The sequence below is a fragment of the Falco naumanni genome, chromosome 4 (assembly GCF_017639655.2).
Source record: "Falco naumanni isolate bFalNau1 chromosome 4, bFalNau1.pat, whole genome shotgun sequence".
NCBI classification, from domain to species: Eukaryota; Metazoa; Chordata; class Aves; order Falconiformes; family Falconidae; genus Falco; species Falco naumanni.
Genome location: NC_054057.1, coordinates 88379925 through 88402595, shown reverse-complemented (window position 1 = coordinate 88402595; position 22671 = coordinate 88379925). Strand labels below are relative to the sequence as shown.

The 22671-nt window shown below is 41.9% G+C and overlaps 2 protein-coding genes across 5 annotated transcripts; one reads left to right on the top strand and one right to left on the bottom strand.

Annotated features, from left to right (window-relative positions):
• The first annotated feature begins 11 nt into the window (after positions 1-11).
• NSMCE1 (NSE1 homolog, SMC5-SMC6 complex component) lies at positions 12-14234 on the top strand. 2 transcript variants are annotated; one of them, XM_040593096.1, is made up of 8 exons: positions 12-109; positions 1021-1164; positions 8926-9047; positions 9963-10040; positions 11318-11464; positions 12420-12536; positions 13437-13557; positions 13981-14234. In XM_040593096.1, the coding sequence occupies exons 2-8, from the start codon at positions 1047-1049 to the stop codon at positions 14061-14063; spliced, it is 786 nt and encodes a 261-aa protein (XP_040449030.1). In that variant the 5' UTR covers positions 12-109; positions 1021-1046; the 3' UTR covers positions 14064-14234. The 2 variants fall into 2 exon arrangements, with proteins under 2 accessions (XP_040449030.1, XP_040449029.1); XM_040593095.1 differs by having other exon boundaries at positions 22-109; positions 1005-1164.
• A 1211-nt stretch (positions 14235-15445) lies between these two features.
• Positions 15446-22668, bottom strand: KDM8 (lysine demethylase 8). Of its 3 annotated transcripts, XM_040593092.1 has the most exons (7): positions 22144-22668; positions 21722-21888; positions 20276-20408; positions 19357-19398; positions 18446-18595; positions 15765-15857; positions 15446-15666 (listed from the first exon to the last, which is right to left on the bottom strand). In XM_040593092.1, exons 1-7 carry the CDS (start codon positions 22642-22644, stop codon positions 15502-15504), a joined length of 1251 nt encoding a protein of 416 aa, XP_040449026.1. In that variant the 5' UTR covers positions 22645-22668; the 3' UTR covers positions 15446-15501. The 3 variants fall into 3 exon arrangements, with proteins under 3 accessions (XP_040449026.1, XP_040449027.1, XP_040449028.1); XM_040593093.1 differs by lacking the exon at positions 19357-19398; XM_040593094.1 differs by lacking the exons at positions 15446-15666; positions 15765-15857 and adding an exon at positions 17879-18204.
• Between the last annotated feature and the right edge of the window lie 3 nt (positions 22669-22671).

Genomic DNA, 22671 nt, shown 5'->3' with positions numbered 1-22671 from the left:
CCCCGCCGGAAGCGGCCCGGCCCCGCCCCGCCCGCTGCTGAGCCGATCGATGACAGGCGGCGGCAGCGATCACCGAGCTGCTGAGCGCGGGGGACGGCGGTGCTGGCGGGTGAGGCGGCCCGGTGGAGCGCGGGGCCGGGCGAGCAGGGCGGGGGTCTGAGCCCGAGCGGGAGGTCGGCCTTGGCAGCGGCGGAGACGGGGCAGTTTCTCGTGCGGCTGCCTGCGGCTGGCGGCAGACCCAGGCCGAGCGGGCGGAGGGGCGGGCGGGGCAGGCCGGAGCTCGGCCAGCGGCCGTCCCGCTGCGTGGCGAGGCCTGCGGTGGACGGCCGGAGCCGGCGCGCTTTGCGCGGCCTCCAGGGTCCTCCCGCCCGAGGCCGTGCCCGCCGCGGCGCCCGGAGCGCTTGGGCCTCCCGCCCGGGGGGGGCGACGGCGCGGCCTCGGCCGCCGGGCACGGGGGAAGGCGCCGGGCAGGGACCGCCTGCGGGCCCGGCCAGTCCCGGCAGGCCGCGGCGTTTCTGGTTCGCTTTGTTACTTGGTCCCTTGGCTTGGAGGAGCCTGGAAGCTCCTTTTTTCTTGTGAACTATTGGCCATTATTTGGCCGCAGTGGCCGAGGAATTTCTTGAGATGCTTTTATTTAGTTCTGTTGTGCTTCAGAACGTTTAAAGGAGGATTTTCTGTCTGCAGCAAGTTATGCTCTAGCCAAGTTATTAGGATGTGCAGTAAGCAGAAGCATCCAACACGGAACTACGCGAGGTGGTATTACACAGACGTTGGGGGTGTGATAGCACAGTGCCAACGTTGTCTTAGTCTATAGCTAAAATTAGTTTGTCTTCTATCTTTTGCATCCTTTTCGTAGAAGCTTGGAGTTAGTCACCATGTGTATTCTGAGAACAACATGGGGTTTCTGCTTTTTTGCCCTGATTCAATGTTAGAGAGTTTAATTGAAATCTTATGTATGCTTGGACTGTATTTTTAATTTGCATGAGCATGTGCATTAATTACAGCTTACACCATTCGCAGCATTTCAAGCCAGGTGGAATATTGCGATGGCAGCTCAGATGACCGATGCTCATCGGCGGTTCTTGCAGGTCCTGATGTCTCATGGGATAATGGAAGGATCAGAGGCAAGGAAATTACACAGGCGCTGCTGTGAAATACATAAAGGTGTGTCTTTCTTTTTGAGAAAAATTAGGGAGATGGAAGAACTATTTTTTTTCCTGGTGCAGCTTACAAATAATTAGACTGCTGAAAAGCATACACCATCTAAAAAGAAGTTAAAAAACTTTAATGATGTGAGTGTTCTCTTTCTTTCCTAAAAGATAAAATAACCCAGCAATGAGGAAGCTTAAGTTTTAATCTGGTCATGCTAACACTTCTTATTTTAGCAAAGATGTTTTTCATAGGTTTAAAAAAAAAATCCATTTTTCACACTCGATAATGCTGAAATTTCCAGAATGTTTTCCTTCATACTTATTCATACTGAATTGTATGCTGTTACTCATCTTGACTAAATCTGTCACATCTGACAGATTACATGGTCAGCTGGTTAGTTTTAATATGTGCTATACCAAGCTGAAATTTATGGTACATGTAATAAAAATTTGATTGTATACTATAAAATTTGTTTGAAGCTCATGTTCAAACTTAAATCGTACAGGAATGTGTAATCAACTGAATAAGGATTTTTTTCAGACATCTTACAGATCAGAGATCTGTATTTCATCTTCACTACTTTGGAAAATGTGGTGGGTATAATCCAAAATAAAGCTGTCATGAGTAGTGTGTTTAGCGCTGATTAGTAAGTAGGTATTAGATGTGTCAGTTGCTGGTTCCCAGAAAATAGTGAAAGAATAAAATTCCTCTATTTTCATCTTCTCCTTATTTATGAACAAAATTGAAAAGGACATGGAATGTATAAGAACAGAAAGTGCCTTTTAAAATGAAACGCACAAATGCTGTTCAAATTAGTGATTTTAAACCGTTACTTTTGAAAGGCAGATAACTCCAGCAAACGTTTAAATTACACATTCTGAGATCTAGTATGCATTAAATATCTGTCTCAAGTTATTTTCTAGTTCTCTAGTATTTACGACTTTAAAAATAAAAGCCTTCTCAGCAGTGGTTTGAGGGGTTTAGTCAGTTCAGTATATCTGCATGAGTCTGTTGAGTGTTGAACCAGTAACTCTAGAGGAACTGAACTGTTTGGTTGCTGGTGGTTAACTGGGATGATAAATTTAGCATCACCATTGCTAACTATTCTTTCTCTCCGTTAAGAGAGAAAAGACCGTAGTCACTAATGTGCACAAGCTGTTGTGAACTCCATCTTGCTTTGCTGCCACACGTGGAGTCCTTCCACTCTGCTGAGCCAAAAGAGCTTATTTCAGCACCTGCCTGGATTTCTGACTTTAAAAAAATGGAAGTGTGGAAAAATAAGGTTGCTTTTTACAGGTTTACCTCTATATTTGTGAGAACGAAGCCACTGTGATTTTTAAAAGAATTTATCATAAGTGCCAGAGGTGGCCTAAGCCAATAGCATGGCTGTAATGACTTTATTGTGTTGTAAGAACAAAGAACCTAGCTAGATCGTGTTTTCAGTATGAAGGATCAGGGAGTGGTATTGCAGTAAGAGCTGATGGAGTTATTCATTAGGAAGGTATATGTAATAGAAGGATTTAGAAAAAAATGGCTCCATTGCAACTGCTGCCTATCAAGTACTTGGTATTTTTTCTGCATAGTGACAGTTGATGTGTAATGGAGGAGTTTGTGAAATTATACAGACAGAGTGTGGGAGTTGAAACTATTACAGTTTTATTAAATGCTCGTAGGAAAGCTTTTTGTCACGTTGGGAGGCAAAAGGGTGTTGAACTTGACTTACTAAATGGAACACTTCTCCCCCGCGTTTGTTTTATGAACAAAAGAACCAGCAATTTGACAAACCCATCTTTGTTAGCAGCAAAGTTAATGCTATCACAACTTATGAGATCATGGTAATAGCATTTTTATGAGGAAACTCAGCCTGAATGGGCTGTTACCGATTTCGATGTAGTTTCTTTAAATACATCTTAATACTGCTTATTACAATCTGAACCATATTTTTCAGATCAGGTTATAGCTAATGGTAGTAAAACTAGTGTATTTGAATTGTTTTCCTTTCTCCTGCAGGTTGTAAGCATTCCATAACAAGGCTGTCACCTGTCTATGACATTGGTTTCCTTAAATACAAAAGGATAAAAAAGCTGCATCTAATGAAGTCAAATTATAACAGTAACCGTTTCAGGGAAATGGTAATATTTGAGTTGGCTGTTGTCAGGCCCCTTTACAAAACACTGTGAGAGGAGAATACTATTCTGACCCTGACCCCAGACTGAAATCAGGAAACAGTAAAAATAGCAGAGTTCATAGTTACTTTTCCTGCTGTCTTCCAAGCCAGCTGAAGTTCTTTAATAACTGAAACTGAATAGTACAGCTGGAAAGATGGTGCATCTCCCCTGGAAAACACATGCCACTCTGTAATAGCATAACTTTTTTTTTACAGATCGTGGAATGAATATTGAGATTCCTGTGCTCTCTATCCTTTGATAGATTTCAAGGTTTATCTGTTTTTTTCTTGGATTCAGCACATCTTCATTTGATGAGTATGTAACAGTATGAGGCATTTATTTTCCAAAGACGTGGTCATTCACAAGTGCTTTGTTTGCCACAGTCTTCAATGCCAGAAGGTTAACAGAAAACACAGATAAATTTTCTTTTGCTGTATTTTTTATGAACCTAAGGATAATTTGGAGGGACAAAATCAGGTTGCCTTTCAAACCAATGGCTGTATTTGCTGAAGGACAGTATTAGGTAGTATTTATACAATTAATTATAAAATTTAACTGTATATTAATTTACAGCGAAATTCATCAGAAAAATGATACAGTCAATATATGAAAGGATGTTTAGAAAAATGGAAGTATAAAATAAAACTGCTTTTTTTCCTGCCTATTTGGTGGTAGGCAAGGAGTGTATTGATTAACTATTCATTAATGTGGATTGCATCAGACTGGCTTTTGTCTAACTGTATCTTGTATTTTATTTAACTGGCTTGGTAGCTGAACTCGGAAGAAAATAACTTAGGGTCGACTTTAGTCTGCAATCATACCAACTTCTTAAGCATACATATTTCATGCTTGGCCATTGAAAGACCCACTAAATAAATTTTATACGAGAAACAGGGATTCATAGAATAGACAAGCATTTTTTACTTTACATGTTTTGTATGTCTTTTAGTATTTAGTACTCTAGCAAAAGCCCCAGCAGTTACTTCTATGTGTGACCCACTGTGCTCATCTTTCGTGCATCTTATCTGCAAAGTTCAGCTAGAGCTTCGGGGAATTTTTCTTATCTGTGGTGGAATTTGCAGATAACGGTCTGTTTGAAGCCTGTGTTTCATGTTACCAGAAAAGTTTGCATTGCAAAACAACAGAACAATCCACTACACTGTTGTTCTGATATTTTGCTTTATAGTACATCAAATATGTCAAAACTAGAAAAAGAAAGCGTGGCTCTTGGCTTCTCGAACTAGGCATTTTTGTGTAGACAATGAAGAGTATCAGAGCTCCGACAGAAAAGGGACTGGGGAAGATCGGTGGGAGTACAGACAGTGAGATCCCACAGTTCCTCAGCAGTACTTTGCTAGTGTAGTGAACACTTTATGCACTTTAAGTTATTTCTTTGACATGTTGCGGGAGAATTGAATGCTGAGGATGAGAAGAGGTTTTTTTGGTGGAGGGCTGTACTTTTTTCACATCTCACCTGCATCGTCTTGCCCATTGCTACTTCTGGAAGCCATGCTCCTGCCAGACTTGGTAGTATTCTTGTATCTTGTTACAGTGCTACCTGCTCTACAGGGACTTTTCTGTTTGTACTGTGGATTTGTATCCACTTATCCATAGAATTTGAGGTAATCTATTTTTGTGTCCCATGTAACACAGGCTGTATTTTCTGCTAAATATTTTTTTTTTTTTTTGCTTCATATTGGGTGCCTTGTAGTTGGGTTGAAACATAAATTGTAGAGAAGCTTCTCAGTTACTCATTTAGATGTTCTGGTAATGAATACTGACTGTATCCCTTAGGTCAAAATTCAGTATGCCCTGTGTAGAGAAGACTGAAAAAAGATTGGATGTGCCAGTCTCCAGTTGTATCAAAACAGCATTGCAGTAGGGTGTAGGTGTTAGTCATCACTCAGGTGGTGGGTTAGTGATTGCACTTTAAAACCGAAGTCTTGGCTATGAGTTCTTACTTAATAAGTTCATTAGAACTCTTCAAGTGTATCAGCATTGCAGTGCTGGTGAAAATCCATTTGCACCATTTGAATAACTAGTGTTTTCCTGCCCTAAACTTGTTTGCAGTGTAATTGTTCTGGTTCTAGATTGTTGTGTGGCAACAGTAGCAACCTATTCTTTTCCCAAGGATTCTATTTTTCATGGGAAGGCTGAAACATGTATGGTAGATATATGTGTAGAAAGAGGTTTAATGTGAATGGTTTCATATGAGTTTAAAATAAAAGCAGGATACATATAAAAAAACCTGACAGTGAGTGATGTAGTGTAGTCCATAGTTGAAACTTTGTCAAGCTTTCCAAGACAGGGATTGCCTGGGTTTAGGTATTTATGTATAATACCTTGTGCTATTACAAATAAGTGTTCAGGCTTGGTTTTGATGTTGTTAAACAGAAGGGGTGGAAAAAAAGGTATTGAACAATGTGCTGCGATGCGTAATTAAGAATGTTTCGTTTTTAAAGAACTTTGTAAACAAGCTTTTAGATTCTCTTACTGGTAATGGTCCTGTTGCTTCAGTTTTTTCTAGCTGTAATCAAGTTAGATGGCAGCATTTTCAAATCCTCATAGGGAGCTTCTTGTTATATCAATTGTCTTGGTACTAAGAAAGTAGCTGAAGAAAATGGGAGAAAAAAATATCCTAAACCCCACCATGGCTTTTTGCTCAAAGAAACTCACTTTTCTGAATGATTTCTTCTTCTTCTACTCTTCTGTGAAATGAAACCTGAGCATCGGTGATTTAAAATCCAAAGTAATTTGCTGTGTTATTCTTAAGGGTTTTTCTATTTTTTTGTTTAATACTGAGAAGTTTGCAAACTGATTAACTCTATGCCAAAAGCTGTTGTGTAGTTATTAGGTTTTTTTAAATATGGTTTGATCTTGAAAATGCTGGAAGTATCAACACTGGTGGTCAGCGGCTTGTATTTTATCTCCTTAGTGTCATCAAAGTAGAAGAAAACCATGACATTTTCGTATTGCTACTTTGCAGACTAGAATTGTACTTAATCTTCTGCTTAATCTTCTAGTTGCAGAGAACATGGGAGCTGAAGTACATAGATAGATAACCATGTGTAAAGGCCCTATCTTTTTCTTTTAAAGCATTCACTCAGCTTATTTGTGGTCTTTTGCCGTAAACATGGGAGCTCGAATTTTGCAACTGTGCCAGTATGTTTTTGAATTTATCATGAAGCTGTGACATGTCAGACTAAGTAATAAAGATTGCTATTGTTCACTTGTCTTTGAGCAAGGAAGATTAACACAGTGCCTGTTGAAAAGTCATAATTAACCAAGAGTGTGTAAGTTTGTTACACTATCTGCTGTTTATGGTTTGCATGCAAACACATTGAGAAAAGATTCTGCTTTCTTCAAGAACCTCTGCTTTATCTTCAGTGAGGGATCTGTTCAGCTTTTCTGTAGAAAATATTTGAGTTTATTATTAAGAGTTTAAATTTAGGACCTGCCCTAACCCCCAAAATATTTGTGTTCCATTTATTTACTGTCTTATTTGCTCATCTGCTATCCATCATTGAACTGAAATAATTTCTTCTAAAGAAAATGCTCCCAGGCAGTGTTCTAGTGTAACACATAACAAACTCTAATGCTGTCACATGTTATCTATATTAACTGTTCAGGGCTGAGAGTTGTTTATTGGCACAAAGAATTAATACCAGGGTCCTGCATATACTTGGTTTTACATGCTGTAAACAACTTTGTTGTGCTCATAATTGGGTACTGGAATAGCAATTTGCTTTAATTTTGACCAAAACCAGATTACAATGAGTGCATCTGTGATACAGTATTAGTTGAGATTGCATTTTATGCCCTAGAGAAGGAAATAATTTTGTTCATGTAACAAAAAATAATTTACAGCAATTGTAACTGTCTTAGATTCTATGTTTTTTTAAGTACTACATTTTACAGAGGAAGTTATTTGAAATTAAGACTTTTCAAACAGTTTAATCTGTATTTTGGAAGTAGGGGGTGGTCCTGGCTCCGTATACATCTAACATACTCATTTTACATCAAGGTCTTCTTAAACAGTCTTTCAAAGTAGTGTTGACACCTCCGAGATATCTTTACCAGAAGAAAAATGGACAAAGATATTCCTGTACACACTTTGAGTCAGACTACAAAGATTGTAGGTACTTAATGAGTTAAGATCACATTCGTTTGTCTAATTTCTTATCAAATCTGTTGATAGTAAATAACTTTTTTCAGTAGTAATATATTTGAATAAACAGTTTCTATGCAATCAGTTGCTATGACTGCCTGTACAAGAACTGTTTCTTAGAGAGAAGTTACAAGCTTTTACAAATAGTAAAGGACATCTATCATTTCTCTGGGGTCTGGAATTATAAATTGACCAACTTTTTAGATGTTCAGCTTGTTAAAGTGCAGCTTTTGGTGTGGTCTGTTCTCCATACATTTTTAATGGAGAGTTTATACCCCTTTTCTTCACAGAAGGTCTACTAGAGTAGCCATTCATCTCACATTAAAATGTTACAGCTGTTGTACAAAGAATATTCTTTTATCTTTCATCTTGCCCTCTGTCACTGACACTCCCTGGCTTTGATGTATGCAGAGTGTTTCCTGCCAACAGGTGCCAGATGGGCGGCACGACAATTTGACAAAATGGTACTTACTTTAATATTACACTTACTTTATTACTGTTCTTGATGTTTGTTGGTTTTGTTCACTTCCGGAGTCTTTTGTATCAGAACCATGAACTTTTTGGGCAGGAGCATCCTGTGACTGATGTTTCTGCATTGTACTATGGTATAAAGTATTGTGGGGTTTTGAGAGTGGGACCTCTGACTAATGCTGTTACACGAGTGATTGATTTACAACGGAGAGTAGTATTAAGTTAGTGATAACTGGTAGTGGTTTTGAGACATCAATCATTTTCCTAAAATTGTGAGCTGTTAATTAACTCTTTTTTTAAATCCTAGCCTGCTGAAGTCAACAGGAATTTTGCCACTGACATCATTTTGTCTTGGATGGAAATTCTTGAGGGTGTGTGCTATTGCTGTGCAAGCAGAAGCCATAGTGCGTGCTTCTACAGCATGACTCCAGAGTCCATCTTAATTATGTCTGTGGAAGAGCTGCTAGTAGATGACACAAGATATTACCTGTATTTCCATGATGCTAGAATTTTAAGTTTTCTGGTATGTAACTTTGTCCTTTACATGCCATTAATTTGCAAAACAGAACACAAACAAGGAATCCCTTGTGTGTAAATTAAAAGAAAGCAAGTATGTTTTTTTGTTGTGCAGAATAATTTTTCCTGTTAGTTTTTTACTTTCAATTCAACTTAGTTCAAGTCACTGTAATTAATGGATTAATGTGGTGGGTTCCATGCAGCAAGGCAGAATGTCTGGACTCTCTAAACTGACTGTCAAGGAGCTGAGCTGCTCAGAAGGCTAGTAGTCAGCAGCACAAGAAAATGATAGGTCTGCTGGATGTAACAGACCTGTTTGAATTCTGCTTCACTAACTTTCAGGCCTTTTACCTAGGAAAAAAAGTTTCAGCAGATAAAACATAAAAAGATATGACTGATGTGTAGTTGTTTGGGTTTTATGTGTATGTGCTTTTTCTTATTTATTTTCAGTCCACTATGTGCATGATAAACTGGATGATTTCATCAGTACTGTTAACCGCCATCTACAGCCTTTGTTTATGCAGATCCGAAAAGGACTGTCCGAAAGTGATGGGAGAGCACATTATGCTTTAGTAAGTATGCGATGTGCTGCCATCGCCTGGTTTTTGCCGGTCTGTCCCTCTGTTCTGCTGGCACCTGCTGTAGAAGTGACGTGTAGAACAGAGAAGCGGGAGGATAAACTGCCAACAGCCTCTGTGCGTGGAAATGAAACGTGGCAGCAGGGACGACAGCAGTGTCTGATTTATTTAGCATAAACATTGTTTAAGTGCTGAGGTGAGATGTCGTCTTCACAGGAGGCTTTCTGTCTCAAGACTGATTTTTAAACTAGAAAACACGGAGAGCCCTCCAATTAGTTTTCTTTTTCTCTTACTCAAGATCAACCTAGAATAAAAGGGTTGCTAAGGAATGGCCTGTAAAAAGTTTCCCTAGGTGCTCTGCAATGTCAGAGAGGGACAGTTATATAGTAATTTCAAAAGACTACAGGGGGTATTCTGACATTAGCTGCTGCTTTTAGCCTTTCTGGGTCATTTTTTTTTTAAGTTGAGCTAATAATAAATTGCAGTAGCATGTGCAATAAGAATATGCAGTATCTGTGTTTTTCATGGTGAAACAAAAATGTGTATTGTAACAGTTACTGCTGCTGTCCAGCATGGTATCCTGATGTAGTATTTTTGTTCTACTATGTAGAACTAATATTCTATGTTAGTTCTGTAGGGGGGAGGTTGGGTTGTTTTATGAGCTTGGACTGGGCAGAGGCAGCTGTGGAGAACATCTGGCTGGAAGACCAGGGGTTGTAAAGAAAGGACTTGAGTACCATCAGGTGCCATCCTTAAGGAACAGTCTCTTTCATGCCACTTAAAGAAATTATGTTCCTGTGAATTGTAAGATCATGTATTCTTTACCCCAGAGGACTTTTTGTAATTTATGATGTAGAAATACAAAGGCACTTTGATTTCAGTTTAAGTTGGTTGTTTTTTTTTTTGTAGGTGAATTTGGCAGAAACCGAAATAACTAAAATGGCATCTGACTATACAGAAAATGAATTAGAATTGTTCAGAAAAACAGTAAGTATGACAATTATTAGTCAGAAAATCACATTATTTGTGAAGGTAGCATCTTAAAATTAATGGAAATGAATGGAGATGTCGTTCAGGAACTAGTTAGTTGCCACCTTGCTCAAGTTTATCCCAAACCGAATGGGGGAGGGGGCAAGGATGGGAGTACAGGCAAGTAATGAGTCCCTGTTTAAAGTCATTTATCAGTAAACTGAAATCAGCAACAGGGGAGTGCGCCTTGGAGTTAGTGACTTGACATACCCGCTTTTAGTTAAACATCTTTCTTCAGGATTTTCAGTTGTGATTGCTGAATTTTTCACTGGCTTCAGTAGTCTAGTAATATACATTTGATTTTAATGCTAGTAACAGAAATTGGATTTGCTAATTTGAATAGAAACATTTGTCTACTGTCACTGTTTACCAGTTAATTCTGTGTTTAATAAACTAGTCAGAATGCTGCTTTTTAAACAAGAAAACATACACTCGAGAAATTTTTAAAGTTCCAAACTGGGATTCCAGGACATTTGACATCCAGTTTCTTATAAGGAACAGTTAATGTGAGTTGCGATCATAGCTATGTATCTTGCATGTTTTAGGGAATTGTTCTTATAGTCTTAAACTTTGAGGACTTAACTTCTCTAGCCACTAAAGTTATTTTTGTGTACATGTTTAAATTTTCTGTATATTCTGTGAGAGCTGCAAAAGTCTAATCTACGTGGATAGTACCCAGATATTTCCCTGTACTCCCCTGTATTGGTGAAGAACCTATAAAGCCACGTCAGCACCACAGATACAGCATTGTCATGCACATACTATTGGTGTAAGAACTGTGCATGCTGCTCTGTGATAATGAACAGCAGGAACATTTCCAGAGAGTCTCTCAAGATTGGTAATACTGCTACAACCTTCAAGTGCCCAGTAGGTTCAGCAGCACTAATGACTCCAGAGTGGACAGTTACTTTAGTGGTGAGAGGTTTTTCCTCAAAAGAACCTTGACAAAGAGCAGATAAAAAGAATCTGATCTGTCACCCCTGAGTGTGCTTAAGGGTCCCTGAATGCAGCTTCATTTGGGCAGCACTGCATTCACAGAAATGTTTCTTGGCAAAGGTTAAAACTGTCAAGGTAACAGTGATTGTTTCTGCTTTTGGCCTTTGTTTTACAGTTCTGGTTCAAGCCATAGTAGTGCATCTCATATTTATGGGTGCTAAAAAAGCTGCACATTACTAGAAGGTATGTCTTATCTAATTGTATGGCTTTTTAATAGTTGAAAATGTTTCCTTCTGTAGATGGACCTAATCATTTCATCAGAAAATGGCTTTGCCTCTTCTACAGATATTTTAAACTTGGCTGACCAACTTAAGACAAAGAAAATGAAGAAAAAGGAAGCAGAGCAAGTATTGAACGTGTTTGTGGAGGATAAGTGGCTCTCTGAGGTAACTGCTGTATCGAGTGTTTGTATTCTAATAGGTCCAGCTGTTATTTTCTTATGGATGTGATGGCTGAAACTGGAGCTGTTCTTTAACGAATGATGGCAAAAACGGTTTTGTGGGGCCTCTGCTTACTTCTGCTCCGCTGATTTTTGCAGACAAGGCAGTAAATCTGCAATGAGAAAGTCCTTGGGTAGGTCTATACAGAACAACATGGTTTCAGTTTCTTGTACCCGAGCTGGGTGGGGGTGTGTGTACAGCCCTGTGCTGTGACATAGACAACCTTTGTACACAACAACATGGCATAGTTAAACTTGGAACAAGAGCTGGGGAAGGCTCTCCAGGGTGATCAGTAGTTAGTTATATTTAGAATATCCTGAAAAGCAGTGAGGCAAAAAAACTACTGTACCAGAAATGTGTGGGCCTCTGTGCACATTTGTAAATCTCCTTTACTTCATGAGGGAGAAATTGAGATTAGCTTACCATGTGGACTCTGCAGTTGCTTGCCAAGTGAGACCTCAATCCCTTTTCTCCTGGATTCACTGCATCATAGATCTCCAAGCTGCTGCCACACATTTACTTCTGTTAAGTGATTTAACAGAGATTTTTCAAAGGTATCTTAAGCAATAAATGCCTAGATTGTGCTGAAAGACAGCAGAATTTCTGCTAATGTGCCAGTGGAGGGTCTCAAAGCTGCCTCTTCAGGAGAGCATGGTTGCTCATCTGTACCTTCCAAGCACTAATCTCCCTTAAAGTGTGCCATCTTTATTCTGATCCTCCAAATGAGTTCTGCTACTTCAAAAGTATTTCAGCTTTACATTGTATCAGTGTTGGCATGTTAGTTTTGTGATGGCAGAAAAAAGTGGATGTCAAATGCTTGCTATCAAGCAGGTGGTTAGAGAAGTCAAAAAAGGTAAAAGGAATTAGAAGAAATTCCTTGTCTCACCACTTGTTTCTGTAGAGAAATGGAGAATATACTCTGCATACTCGCTGCATAATTGAGATGGAACAATTCATTCTGAGCAACTACCAAGATATCGCAAGGAAGTGCAACATCTGTCACAGCCTTGCCATCCAGGTAACATTTGTTTTTAATACCTCAGTAGGCATCTGCCAATGTACTTGCGTGGTCATAGCTGAAGTGTATGATACTTTGAGTATTAGACAGGCACTGAAAAATTGTGGTCTTGTATCTGGCAATGGTGCCTATGTATATAAAGAAACACCCCCACCCCCCACCCCCACCCCTTTTTTTTTTTTCTCAGTCTAGGTTATTTTATCTTCTGTCTTTGGAAAAAAACTTGTCTTGGAGCAGTACCTCAAAGTATAAACTTGGAGAAACCGAACTCACCCAGTGAGGAGCATTATTGCACTGCCTTGCTTTCTAAAGCCAGCAGGCTAGAGATGAACCCCTTATCCTTAAATAGGCCTAACAGTTAAATGTTAGCTGCCTTATCTTTGGACCTTAGAAATAGCAGTCTTCATGTGACACATGTTCATCTTTGGTCCTGGGATTTTGGTTCAGGAATGGCATGTGTCTTGGACTTCAGAGTGAACATATATAGCATGGTATCTTGATAGCAGGTAAGTTACCAGTTTAATCTTGTGTAAGTGGTTACAGCCTGAACTCCTATTCCAAAACTACTGCATTCCCTTTCTCCTTGACCCTGCATCTTGTCATCTTCCCAACTAATGTGCTTCCATGTTATTTTTTTCCATCCCAATTGGTCTTCTTTATTACACCCAAATAGCTCAGCATTGTCTTTCAAGCTAAATCTTGTCCCTATAGGGAAATAGTATTTTGTAGTTTCCAGGAACATACTTCCTCTTACCATTCACCAGCTTGGACCCCTACATATACACCAGGTGCGAACCATTCTTTGGAGTAAAGCATTGCATATCTGCCGGGTTTTGTAACAACTTTGTGCTAAACTGAAGGACAGGTTAGAAACATTTTAATCAACACTTCTGATTTCAGAGCCAAGTATGTGAATCCTGTGGGACTGGAATGCATTTACCTTGTGTCAGAAAGTACTTCAGAGCTCAGACTGAACCCCGCTGTCCGCAGTGTAATGATTTCTGGTCTTGTGACATTCCAGGTACCAAGCAACCTATTTTTACAAAAATTGAGTCTAGTAATACTAGAGAATAGACTGTAATATTTAGTGGCACTGCCTCGATTATTTATATCTGTAGCTCAATATCAGTTATTTCTGATTTCATTTGTATGTTCCAGACAGTAAACCATACATGGGCAACACTGAACCCTGAAAGTGCAAGGATTGGGAAGGGGGGAGCAGGGGACAGACACCACATGACACTGATGACAGTAAAAACTTCTGGAACTATCGAGGTTCTAAGAAAAGCACAATCTCTTTGGAATTCCTCTATTTATCCAGGGAAGTTGGACGTTCTGAACAGAAACACAGGAATATATAAATAATTTTAAAAATCTGGAGGTTATATATGATATAATCCTTTTATGTGTGTCATTCATTAACTTCCTTTTGTTTCTGTTACAGGTACGAGTCAGATGGACTGCCAGTCACCATCAAAAACAGGGAAGCGGAGAAGCTTCATTCTCAGAACTAGACAATGTTTGTAAAAATTGCTTTCAGTGCAATCTCTTTTACCGCCCCCCCCCCCCCCCCGACTCCTACAGAATAGACAGGCTGTATTGTATTTGTTAGTGACAGTACATTGTTCAGTATACTTATTTTTTCCTGAAGTTTCAAGACTCTTACAATAAAACTTACTGACCTTCCTGTTCTCCTTCTTCAGTTACGCATGCACAGCTTCTCGCCAGCTGTTTTGTGTATGCAGTTTTACATATTCTTGGGTTGGGACTCTCAGTGCATGTTTGGGAATGAAAGATGCAAATGTTTTTACTCAGTCCTGCAAGCTGATCTATTAAAAGAAGCCTTTCTCAGCTACAGCGTTCCCTGATTGTAGTGTTTCAGTTGTACAACTGAACATGAAACCTGTTACTAGCATGACAGGGCTTCAAGTAGGTGAAAAAGCAATGCAGCACTTGCAGTGTCCTCACTAAGGCTGGCTGAATATCTGGTTTACGGCTAGAATGTGAACACTTGCAGCTGGCACTGCTGCTCAGGTTTTGCCCCTTCGCTGGACACACAAGCATTCATCTGACAGCGCCAGGTCATAAGCAGCTACACTCAATGGGACAGGCAGTGCTCCCACAGTATCGGGAAGGAGTAGGACAAGACTTCTGGGGCAATGCCAGCTTACGTCTGAAGTGTTGAAAAAACTACCACCTTAAGGCTCTTTTAGTTTCTAGTATTAGCACTGTGCTCTCCAGTTTTATGTAAGGATGCTTTTTCCTTAAGAGTGACTTGGAAAAAAGACAAGGACTAGATATTGCCAGGTGCCAGAATGGAACAGCAGCATATCTTTCCACTGTAGAAATGTGTGACACTGCAGAAGGCAAAGTGCCAGCAGTTCAGCTGATGGTTAATCAAAGTATGAGTAACTGCAATTAAACTGTGGATTAACATAATTATGTTTCTAGGCCTTAACACTAGTAACATTTTCTGTATAGGAGCTTGATATCTTGCTTTAGCTTTTATTTTTTTAAACGCATCAAACCTTTGGGTAGCACCATCCCTCATTGTTTATGTAACTCTCATTTTTACTGTTAGGAAATCCAAGTAGAAGATAACACTAACCTGGTGTTACAGTATAATTTGAAGCAGTGTCCTAGCAGTGCCCTTATAGAGAGTGTTTCCAATGTACACACACGTATGAGATGATGACCTAACAGATGCACTGTATGAGGAGACTGTATTAGAAACATCCCCCCAAAAAATGTTGCTGCAGCATCTGCTTTCCATTTACCCATCCAGATTCATTCATCATGCTGAAACAAGAGTTTGTTGGTTTGGGGTTTTTTTTAATCCACCTCTAACCTCTAGGTAAGGAAGAACATTCTCATGCTTAAGAATTCTCTTGTAAGAAGATGCCAGATGCGACTTTTTCTGATTTTTAATTTCTAGTATAATACTAACAGACTTTATGCTTCAGAGCTATGTCCACCAGAAACTGACAGAGAAGCTGATATCAAGCGATCGTACATAGTGCCAGTATTTAACTGGAATAAACAGAACCTGTCCAGGCATCAGAACACAGGACTGAAATGCAGCCTTTCTGAAACTGGGAAATTTAACTAAGTCAGGATCTTCCACATCAACCTATAAAAAATCAGAACAATCATCAGTAGAATGTCTTTACTCAAATATGATTTGATAAAGCAACGTTACGGATAGTAAAATTTCAGGCAACTATTTACCTGACTAGTGTTGTGAAGAATTTGGCTTTCATGTGGGTACAGGTTTTCTGAATCTTGTGGTGAATACAGACGGATGTACTTTCTTCCAAATACCTGTATTATTACAATAAATGTTTTCCACCTGTCATTAACCTGCATGTTATTAGAAACTGTGGGCCACAGCTGGCATTTAACAGCAAAATATACCCGATTGCAAGAAAAATAATTATCTTTGTTATTAATAAACAGACACTGCTATAATAAAAAGTTAAATCAGACTATTGGAATTCAAGTACCCGTTCCCTTGGAGCAAGTAAGAATTTGATACACCAGGAAATGCCTTTAACCAAGTTACTTTAAATCCAAAGTTTAAGGCACCCAACTTATATACAATGTTATTTGGGCTCTACAGAGCTAGAAAAGCGATTTGAAGAACTGAGAATAAGGAGTTTGAGTCTTCAGTGCAGTTCATGTCAGCAGCCAGAGGTGACAGCTAAGAGTGACTCCTAAGCTTCCATATACTCCTTTAGCCCTTATCTCCGTGCTGTCATTAAATCAGTTCTTCTGCCAGAGTGCTTAATTGAAAGACTAGAATTGATAAGGCATGGGGCTGACCGACCTGAACACTACACTGCACTGCACTGCACTGGTGCCTAGAATGAAGTGGCAGAACAGAGTCAAAGCCAATTCCTGCACCGACACCAGTGAAATGCCTGCTGAAGGCACAGGGCAAACATTCATGCTGCTTGGGCCAGGATATAAGATTCCTTCAAGGGCCAGGCAAGATCATACTTGTTTGGAAGTACTGTATTAAAGGGCAAGTCAGTACCCTGACTAGCCACAGCACCCTGGACTGGCATGCTACCAAACTATTCCTAACCAAGCCGCTTTTCCTCCAGCTTAACATCCCTTCCCATGTAACAGAACAGGATTTCCTGAAATCTTGCCAACACCCAAGTTGTAATGCTAGAGTTTATGTTGCTTCAAGGACAGCACATAAAGGCTGGACAAGTACCAATGCATTCCTGCCCCGTCCCATTCTTTACCATCGCTGGTTAAACTACTGGAGCATTGATCTGAGTAACTGTGGCTGTCCATGTGTTTTTAGGATGCCTTCCATACCCCAAAGGGATTATGGATATTAATTAGCTCTCTAAAGAACCAAGTTAAGCACTATTTTTGGTGATGTAGAGAAGTAAAGAAAATCGGTTATTGCTCCAACAGCATGAATCCTTGAATTTCTTTTGGAGGGCTGGTGTTACCCTGGACTGCCATGAGCTGTTAATGGCTCCTTCCTTCACTTGCCTCGCTGGCTTAAGGCCTTGTGTATTGCAAAGGTGAATGTGCAAGTTAATGGGCAACACTGCCTGCATCTCCAGATACTGGTTTCCTCATTAATGGAAATATGATGATCTCTGCAGCAGCTGCCACCGGCCAGTAGGGATCATTCCACCTTGTCACCTGTACTTGTGCCTCCCTGTATTCCACAGCCACAGTTTAAATGGCATCAAGAAGCAGGGCAGTTTTGATTGAAAACTGAAAACTGTCAGATCAGCTGCTGTTCAGATTACAGATTCTTTTACAGCACTGGCAGATAATACCCCATGGCTCAGGCAGAAGAATACAAATTCTGAAGTTTTTAAGGGAAGTATCTTTTCCCAGTCCAACAACTTCTGTAACTGACTTGCACCTAAAAAAATTCCCCTCAAGCTTTACATAGTGTTTATAGTAGGATACTTCACCTTCAGAATCCAGTTGTCTGTGTGTGTGTCTATGTGGGGCAGGTTAGCAGGGAAGAGAAATACAGTACCTACATAATTGCACAGCAGTTGTAAAAACCCACTTTAAGAAGGCCTGAATGAAGCCTCAGTTCTAAGTGAAAACAAGGTTAGCAAGATGCAGCTGTTTGGGACAGAGGAACTAAGGCTCAACCCATAAATAAGCACAAGTAAAAGTACTCAAGGTCATGATCCTACTGGAAAATGTTTGAAAGTGTAAGCCATATTTTTTTAAAGAGTCTGATGGGATAGAGGAAGAAATGGTGATCTCCTTCCAGTAAGCTAAAAACCCCTCAGTGTTTGAAGAAGTACAGCTGTCAGCTGGACCAGGAATACATCTTTGGACTTGTACAGCGCTTACCACACAGGGCCCCATGTTTTTACTGTGTTACTCTGCACTAAAAGTCATCATCAAGAAGCCTATCACCAGTAGCTCACTTGGCAGCAATGAGGTCACAATGCAAGTAGTATTTCATCTGCCTCTCCATGCATGCACAAGCAGGTATTTTACTAAGTAACGTGAAGTGGATTAAAGTATGCACCTAAGTCCATCCCAAAATTTTGCTGTTCCAGAAAAGGAAGCTCCTTGGTATGCTATGATAGGATCTAGGTTCTTCCCAACTTTGTTGCAAATTCCTTGTGTGACCTTGGAAAAGCTGCTGCTTGTGATCTTCATTTCTCATCTGTAAAATGAGGGTAAGTAATGGTCTACCTCAATGAGGAGCACTTGCGGCCTACAAGATTACACTGACTATCAAGTTGCAGTAGTGACAAATGCAATAGAGTAACAAAATAATACCTGCATATCCTCTGTCCTTCAATTGTTCATCAAGTTGTCTGCTACCCTTGTCTCTAACACTTACATACCATAAGCATTTTTTCTAAGGTATAGAATGGCATGTGTAAAGTAAGTAGAGTACAGACCTGAGCCAAAAAATTTTGCTGGGGATCCTGATGAAGAGGTGAGATAGTGCCTTCTGGACCAAACCAAGCATTAATAGTGATGTCATCTTCTTCCCCTTCCCCCAGGCAGCAGTAGTCAGGGATACTGATATCCTCTTTCAATTCTGGGATCTATTCCCATAAAGAAAGAAACATTAGAAAGGGTATGTGCTGACTTGCCAAAGGTATGCAATTCTTAGAACAGAGGAACATGGCTTGACACAAAGAAAACAAATGACCTGCTTATCCAGCACAGGCAGGAGAGAAGTAGCTGAATTGCTAAGAATCTGCAGGAAATGTCCTTACACTTTCTGTCCTAGCAAGCAGGTTCTGTTGGAAGGAGAGGTGGGAGAAAGAAAGAGGTTCCTCAATTCTTCAGAGACCTTTTGCTTTAGCAGAAACCAGAGAAACCCGCAAGAATAAGAAGGTTTGCTGATCATGGAAAAGGAGCAGCTGATCTTTTATACACTAAGCTTGCTTCTCTGCCTCCCACCAACCTGATCTCTGGTTAGCTGGAATGACACTTCAGAATATGGTGACCACATCACCACTGAAGACTGTTTCCTGTCCAAACCTCTTCCCTGACCTACATATTCTTTGAGGAAATGCTGCTTTGCAGCTAGTATCCCTCTAAGCGTATGCTACATTGCACCAAAACAGTGCTAGGACTGAATGTCTTCACCTCCAAAGGGTTTTGTTCCCATGCCTTTCAGCCAAACTGAATGAACCCCTCCCTCTGTTCCTTTAAACTGTGGGAACAGAAACTTAAGAAATATCATAAATTCTCCGTATGCCCCTTCTGTCTAGTACTAGACTTGCCATCATCAGTGAGGACCTGTGCTACAAAAGGAACACTTGACTGCAGAAAGATAAAAACATTCACTCAGTTTTACCTGATCGAAAAGCTGGTGCTGGGCAAGGTATCCTACACTGTTCTGAAATTACAGCAGAGAAAAAAAAAACAAACCACATAGTGACATACAGGGCAAGACTTCTGAGTCACAGTTGATTTACTTATAGGTGAGTAGAATCTACTTACAGGTAACATCCATTTCTAATGTCCTATTTGAGAATACTAGAATTGTTTCAACAGCTGACTAGTATAATGGGGTCTTCTGAAATAGTAACTTACAGCTACACTGAAATTGTAAGAGTATAGATATATCCCCACAATCAACAAATTATCTGGCTAAAGTTACTGGAAAAAAACTAGCTATAATCCTGCAGAATCTCTGCATTTTTATAGCTAAACCCTGCTGGTATACAGATGAGTTCACCTTCACTCCCTGTATCTCTATATTCTATTCCAGACTGCACCGCAGACCAATCTGCAATGGCACATGGTTCTTCCTGACAGAAGACTAGGAAACAGAGATGAGGGCTTCAGATCATGAGCTGTGAAAGTAAAATGACATTCAATTGCTAATCAACTTTCTTTTTTTTTTTACGTGGCGCCATGTGAATTTGGATCTTGATCCCAGATCTCACTAAGCAGTTTAGTAACCAAGAGGAACAAAACAGCTGGGTGAAGGTCCCTTATCCTTAGAATCAACCATTCAGGCTTTTGCTGCAGAAGGTATCCAGCTATTCATCAGATTTTAGCTGTTGTACATTTGATTATATATAAAACTCAAGCCTAGCTTATTTGTAGCTTCAGATCTTGAAAATATGCCAAACCTTGTAATTCAGAGTTGTACTTATAACATACCCTCTCTCTTGACATCACCTGTAAGTGTATTTGTTCTAAGCAGAAATTCTGTACCAGTAACACACTGCTGTATTTGGAGATGAAACAGAATGACAGTAACAGACCTCATTCACAATATACTGGTTGATGAAGTCACTGACAGTCATGAGCTTCTGAGACCACTCCTCATCTGTGTATCGGGCACCCAGTTCCACAGGGACTGTGCGACACCCAGCAACTTGATAGAAATATTCCACACTGAAATAAAGAAAGTTCCATTAGCCTTTTATATCGCTTTTCTTACTCATTTGGAATGTAAGACAATCAATGAAAATCTAATCTTTTAGCATAATAAAACTCTGCTACGATGAGTTTATTCCTAAAACCAACCAGCCAGAGGTTGCAGAAGGCAGCAGAAAAGGATGCAAGCAGCAAAGAAATAAGCAGTCAAGTTTGTGTGTACATTATACCACAACTATTTTGTTTCAAAACCTTGTCTACCTGAGTTAATTGTTGTTTCCTTACGAGCTAAGGAGATTTAAGCTGTTAAGTCTTTTGACTAGGAACAGCTAATCTTTTTGCTGCCTGCTGCCACATTTGCTAAATGAGACGTTGTATCTTTTTATGATTTATGCTAAATGAAATCTCTGTCAGTGCCAAAGTCTGTATGCAGGTGTCAATTAATGTCCAACCTGGCTAAAGTCAGAGGACTTACTTTGATGGGTGGTGTGTATCTCTCCATTGACAATGATATTAACTACGTGGACAGATTAATCTTTTTAAGTGTCTGAAGTTAAGCAGTGGAGTACTTTCCCTCAAAAAAGAATAAAATCCCTAAGAAATAGCAAGTGTGTTCAGTTAATGACCATTTTACCCTTGGTTATGGAACAAAAGCAATTGCTGCTCAAATAACGCGAGTGCTTTTTCCCTTTTAAGGAATCATGAGTTTCATCACACATATATTCAATTTGCAGTATTGGAAACACTGGCTCCATTGCTTACATTACACAAGTGGCATGATGTTATTACTCACTTCTGAATGGTGGCGTCTGAAACTCAACAAACACTGGACAAACACCAGTGCTTGCTCTTGTGAATGGAAAAGCCAGTTGCGCTCACAGACACACCTCTGAAATTCACTTTCCACTGCACTAATTACAGCAAGTTCTGACAGAGATGTAAACCCACCGACCTGTGTAACGTTGACCCAGCTAAGGCGAGAGCAGCTCCCTGCAACAGTGACCTGTCACACCACGTGTGCTCACCACTGCCGTCTGGCTCAGCGGCACGGGGCGCCCACCTGGGGGGGTCCCCAGCAGGGCCGCGGGCGGCACCTCAGCACCAGCCCAGCCGGGGTCGGCTCCCCCGGCGCACCCACCATGCGATACCTGGATGTCATGGTGCGCTCCCCCCATCCGTGGGGCAGCTTCTACAAAGCAAAGACAACCGGCAGCGGGAGGGTGCTGCTGACCGGCCACCCCGGTGGCACCTGCCTACCGCGAGGGTCCCACCGCTCCAGCAGACCGATCCTCGCCCTCACTGGGCCGGGACGGAAACTCTTTACTTCTCACCTCCACTTCTTCATACAGGGCCAGTGGTCCATAATGCCCTCCAAGACCACCGGCTTCTGCGGGATCAGATAGTTGTCTCTGAAATGCTCGAGCGAAGGGCAGCGGAGGTGTGGAAGCGCATCTCCTGGCGGCACTGCCGGGGCCGGGGCGGGGGCGATCCGGGCCCTCTGGAACACAGGCGGCCCCTTCAGCTGTGCCAGCGGGGGCGCCCGCCCGCCCCCGGGAAAACAGCAGGACACGGGGGACCGCCGGCCCGGGGGGAGCCCGGCCTCGGCCCGCGGCGGGAGAACGGGGGTGGCCAGGGGGCGCGGGGGGGACCAGAAGAGAGCGGGCCGGGGGGTGGAACCCGAGGGGAGCGGGCCGGGGGGGAACCCGGCTGGGGGGGGGATGCCGGCGGGGTCGCCTCAGGGCCGCGGCGGTACCTTGGCGCTCCACGAGGCCGCGGCGCGCCGCTCCCCGCGCGGCAGGTGCGCCTGCAGGACGCGGACCAGGCGAGCGAGGACGTTGTCCAGGACAGCGGCGCCCATCAGCAGCCCCATGTCGCAGAGGCGGACGGCGGGCGCCAGCGGGCGGCCAGCAGCGACCTCGGCCAGCGCCCCGAAGAGGCAGCCGTAGGCGTACACCTGCCGCCAGGCCTTAACGACCTCCCGCCACGGCCCCGCGTTCAGCCTCTCCCAGGAGTAGTCGCGCAGGACGTCGCCCAGGCGCCGCAGCCCCGTCGCCGCCTCCCCGCCGGGCCGGCCCGCCGCGCCGTACAGCAGCCCGCGGGCCCGCCGCAGCAGCAGCAGGACGCAGTCCTCCACCTCGCCGCTCAGCGCCAAGGTCAGCCCCTCCTCGGCGCCGGGCAACAGCGCCCGCACCTCCGCCCACAGCGCGGGGCCGGCGGCCGGACCCCCCGCCTCAGCAGCCGCCGCCGCCGCCATGGCGGCCGGGCCTGCGCCGCGGGGGAG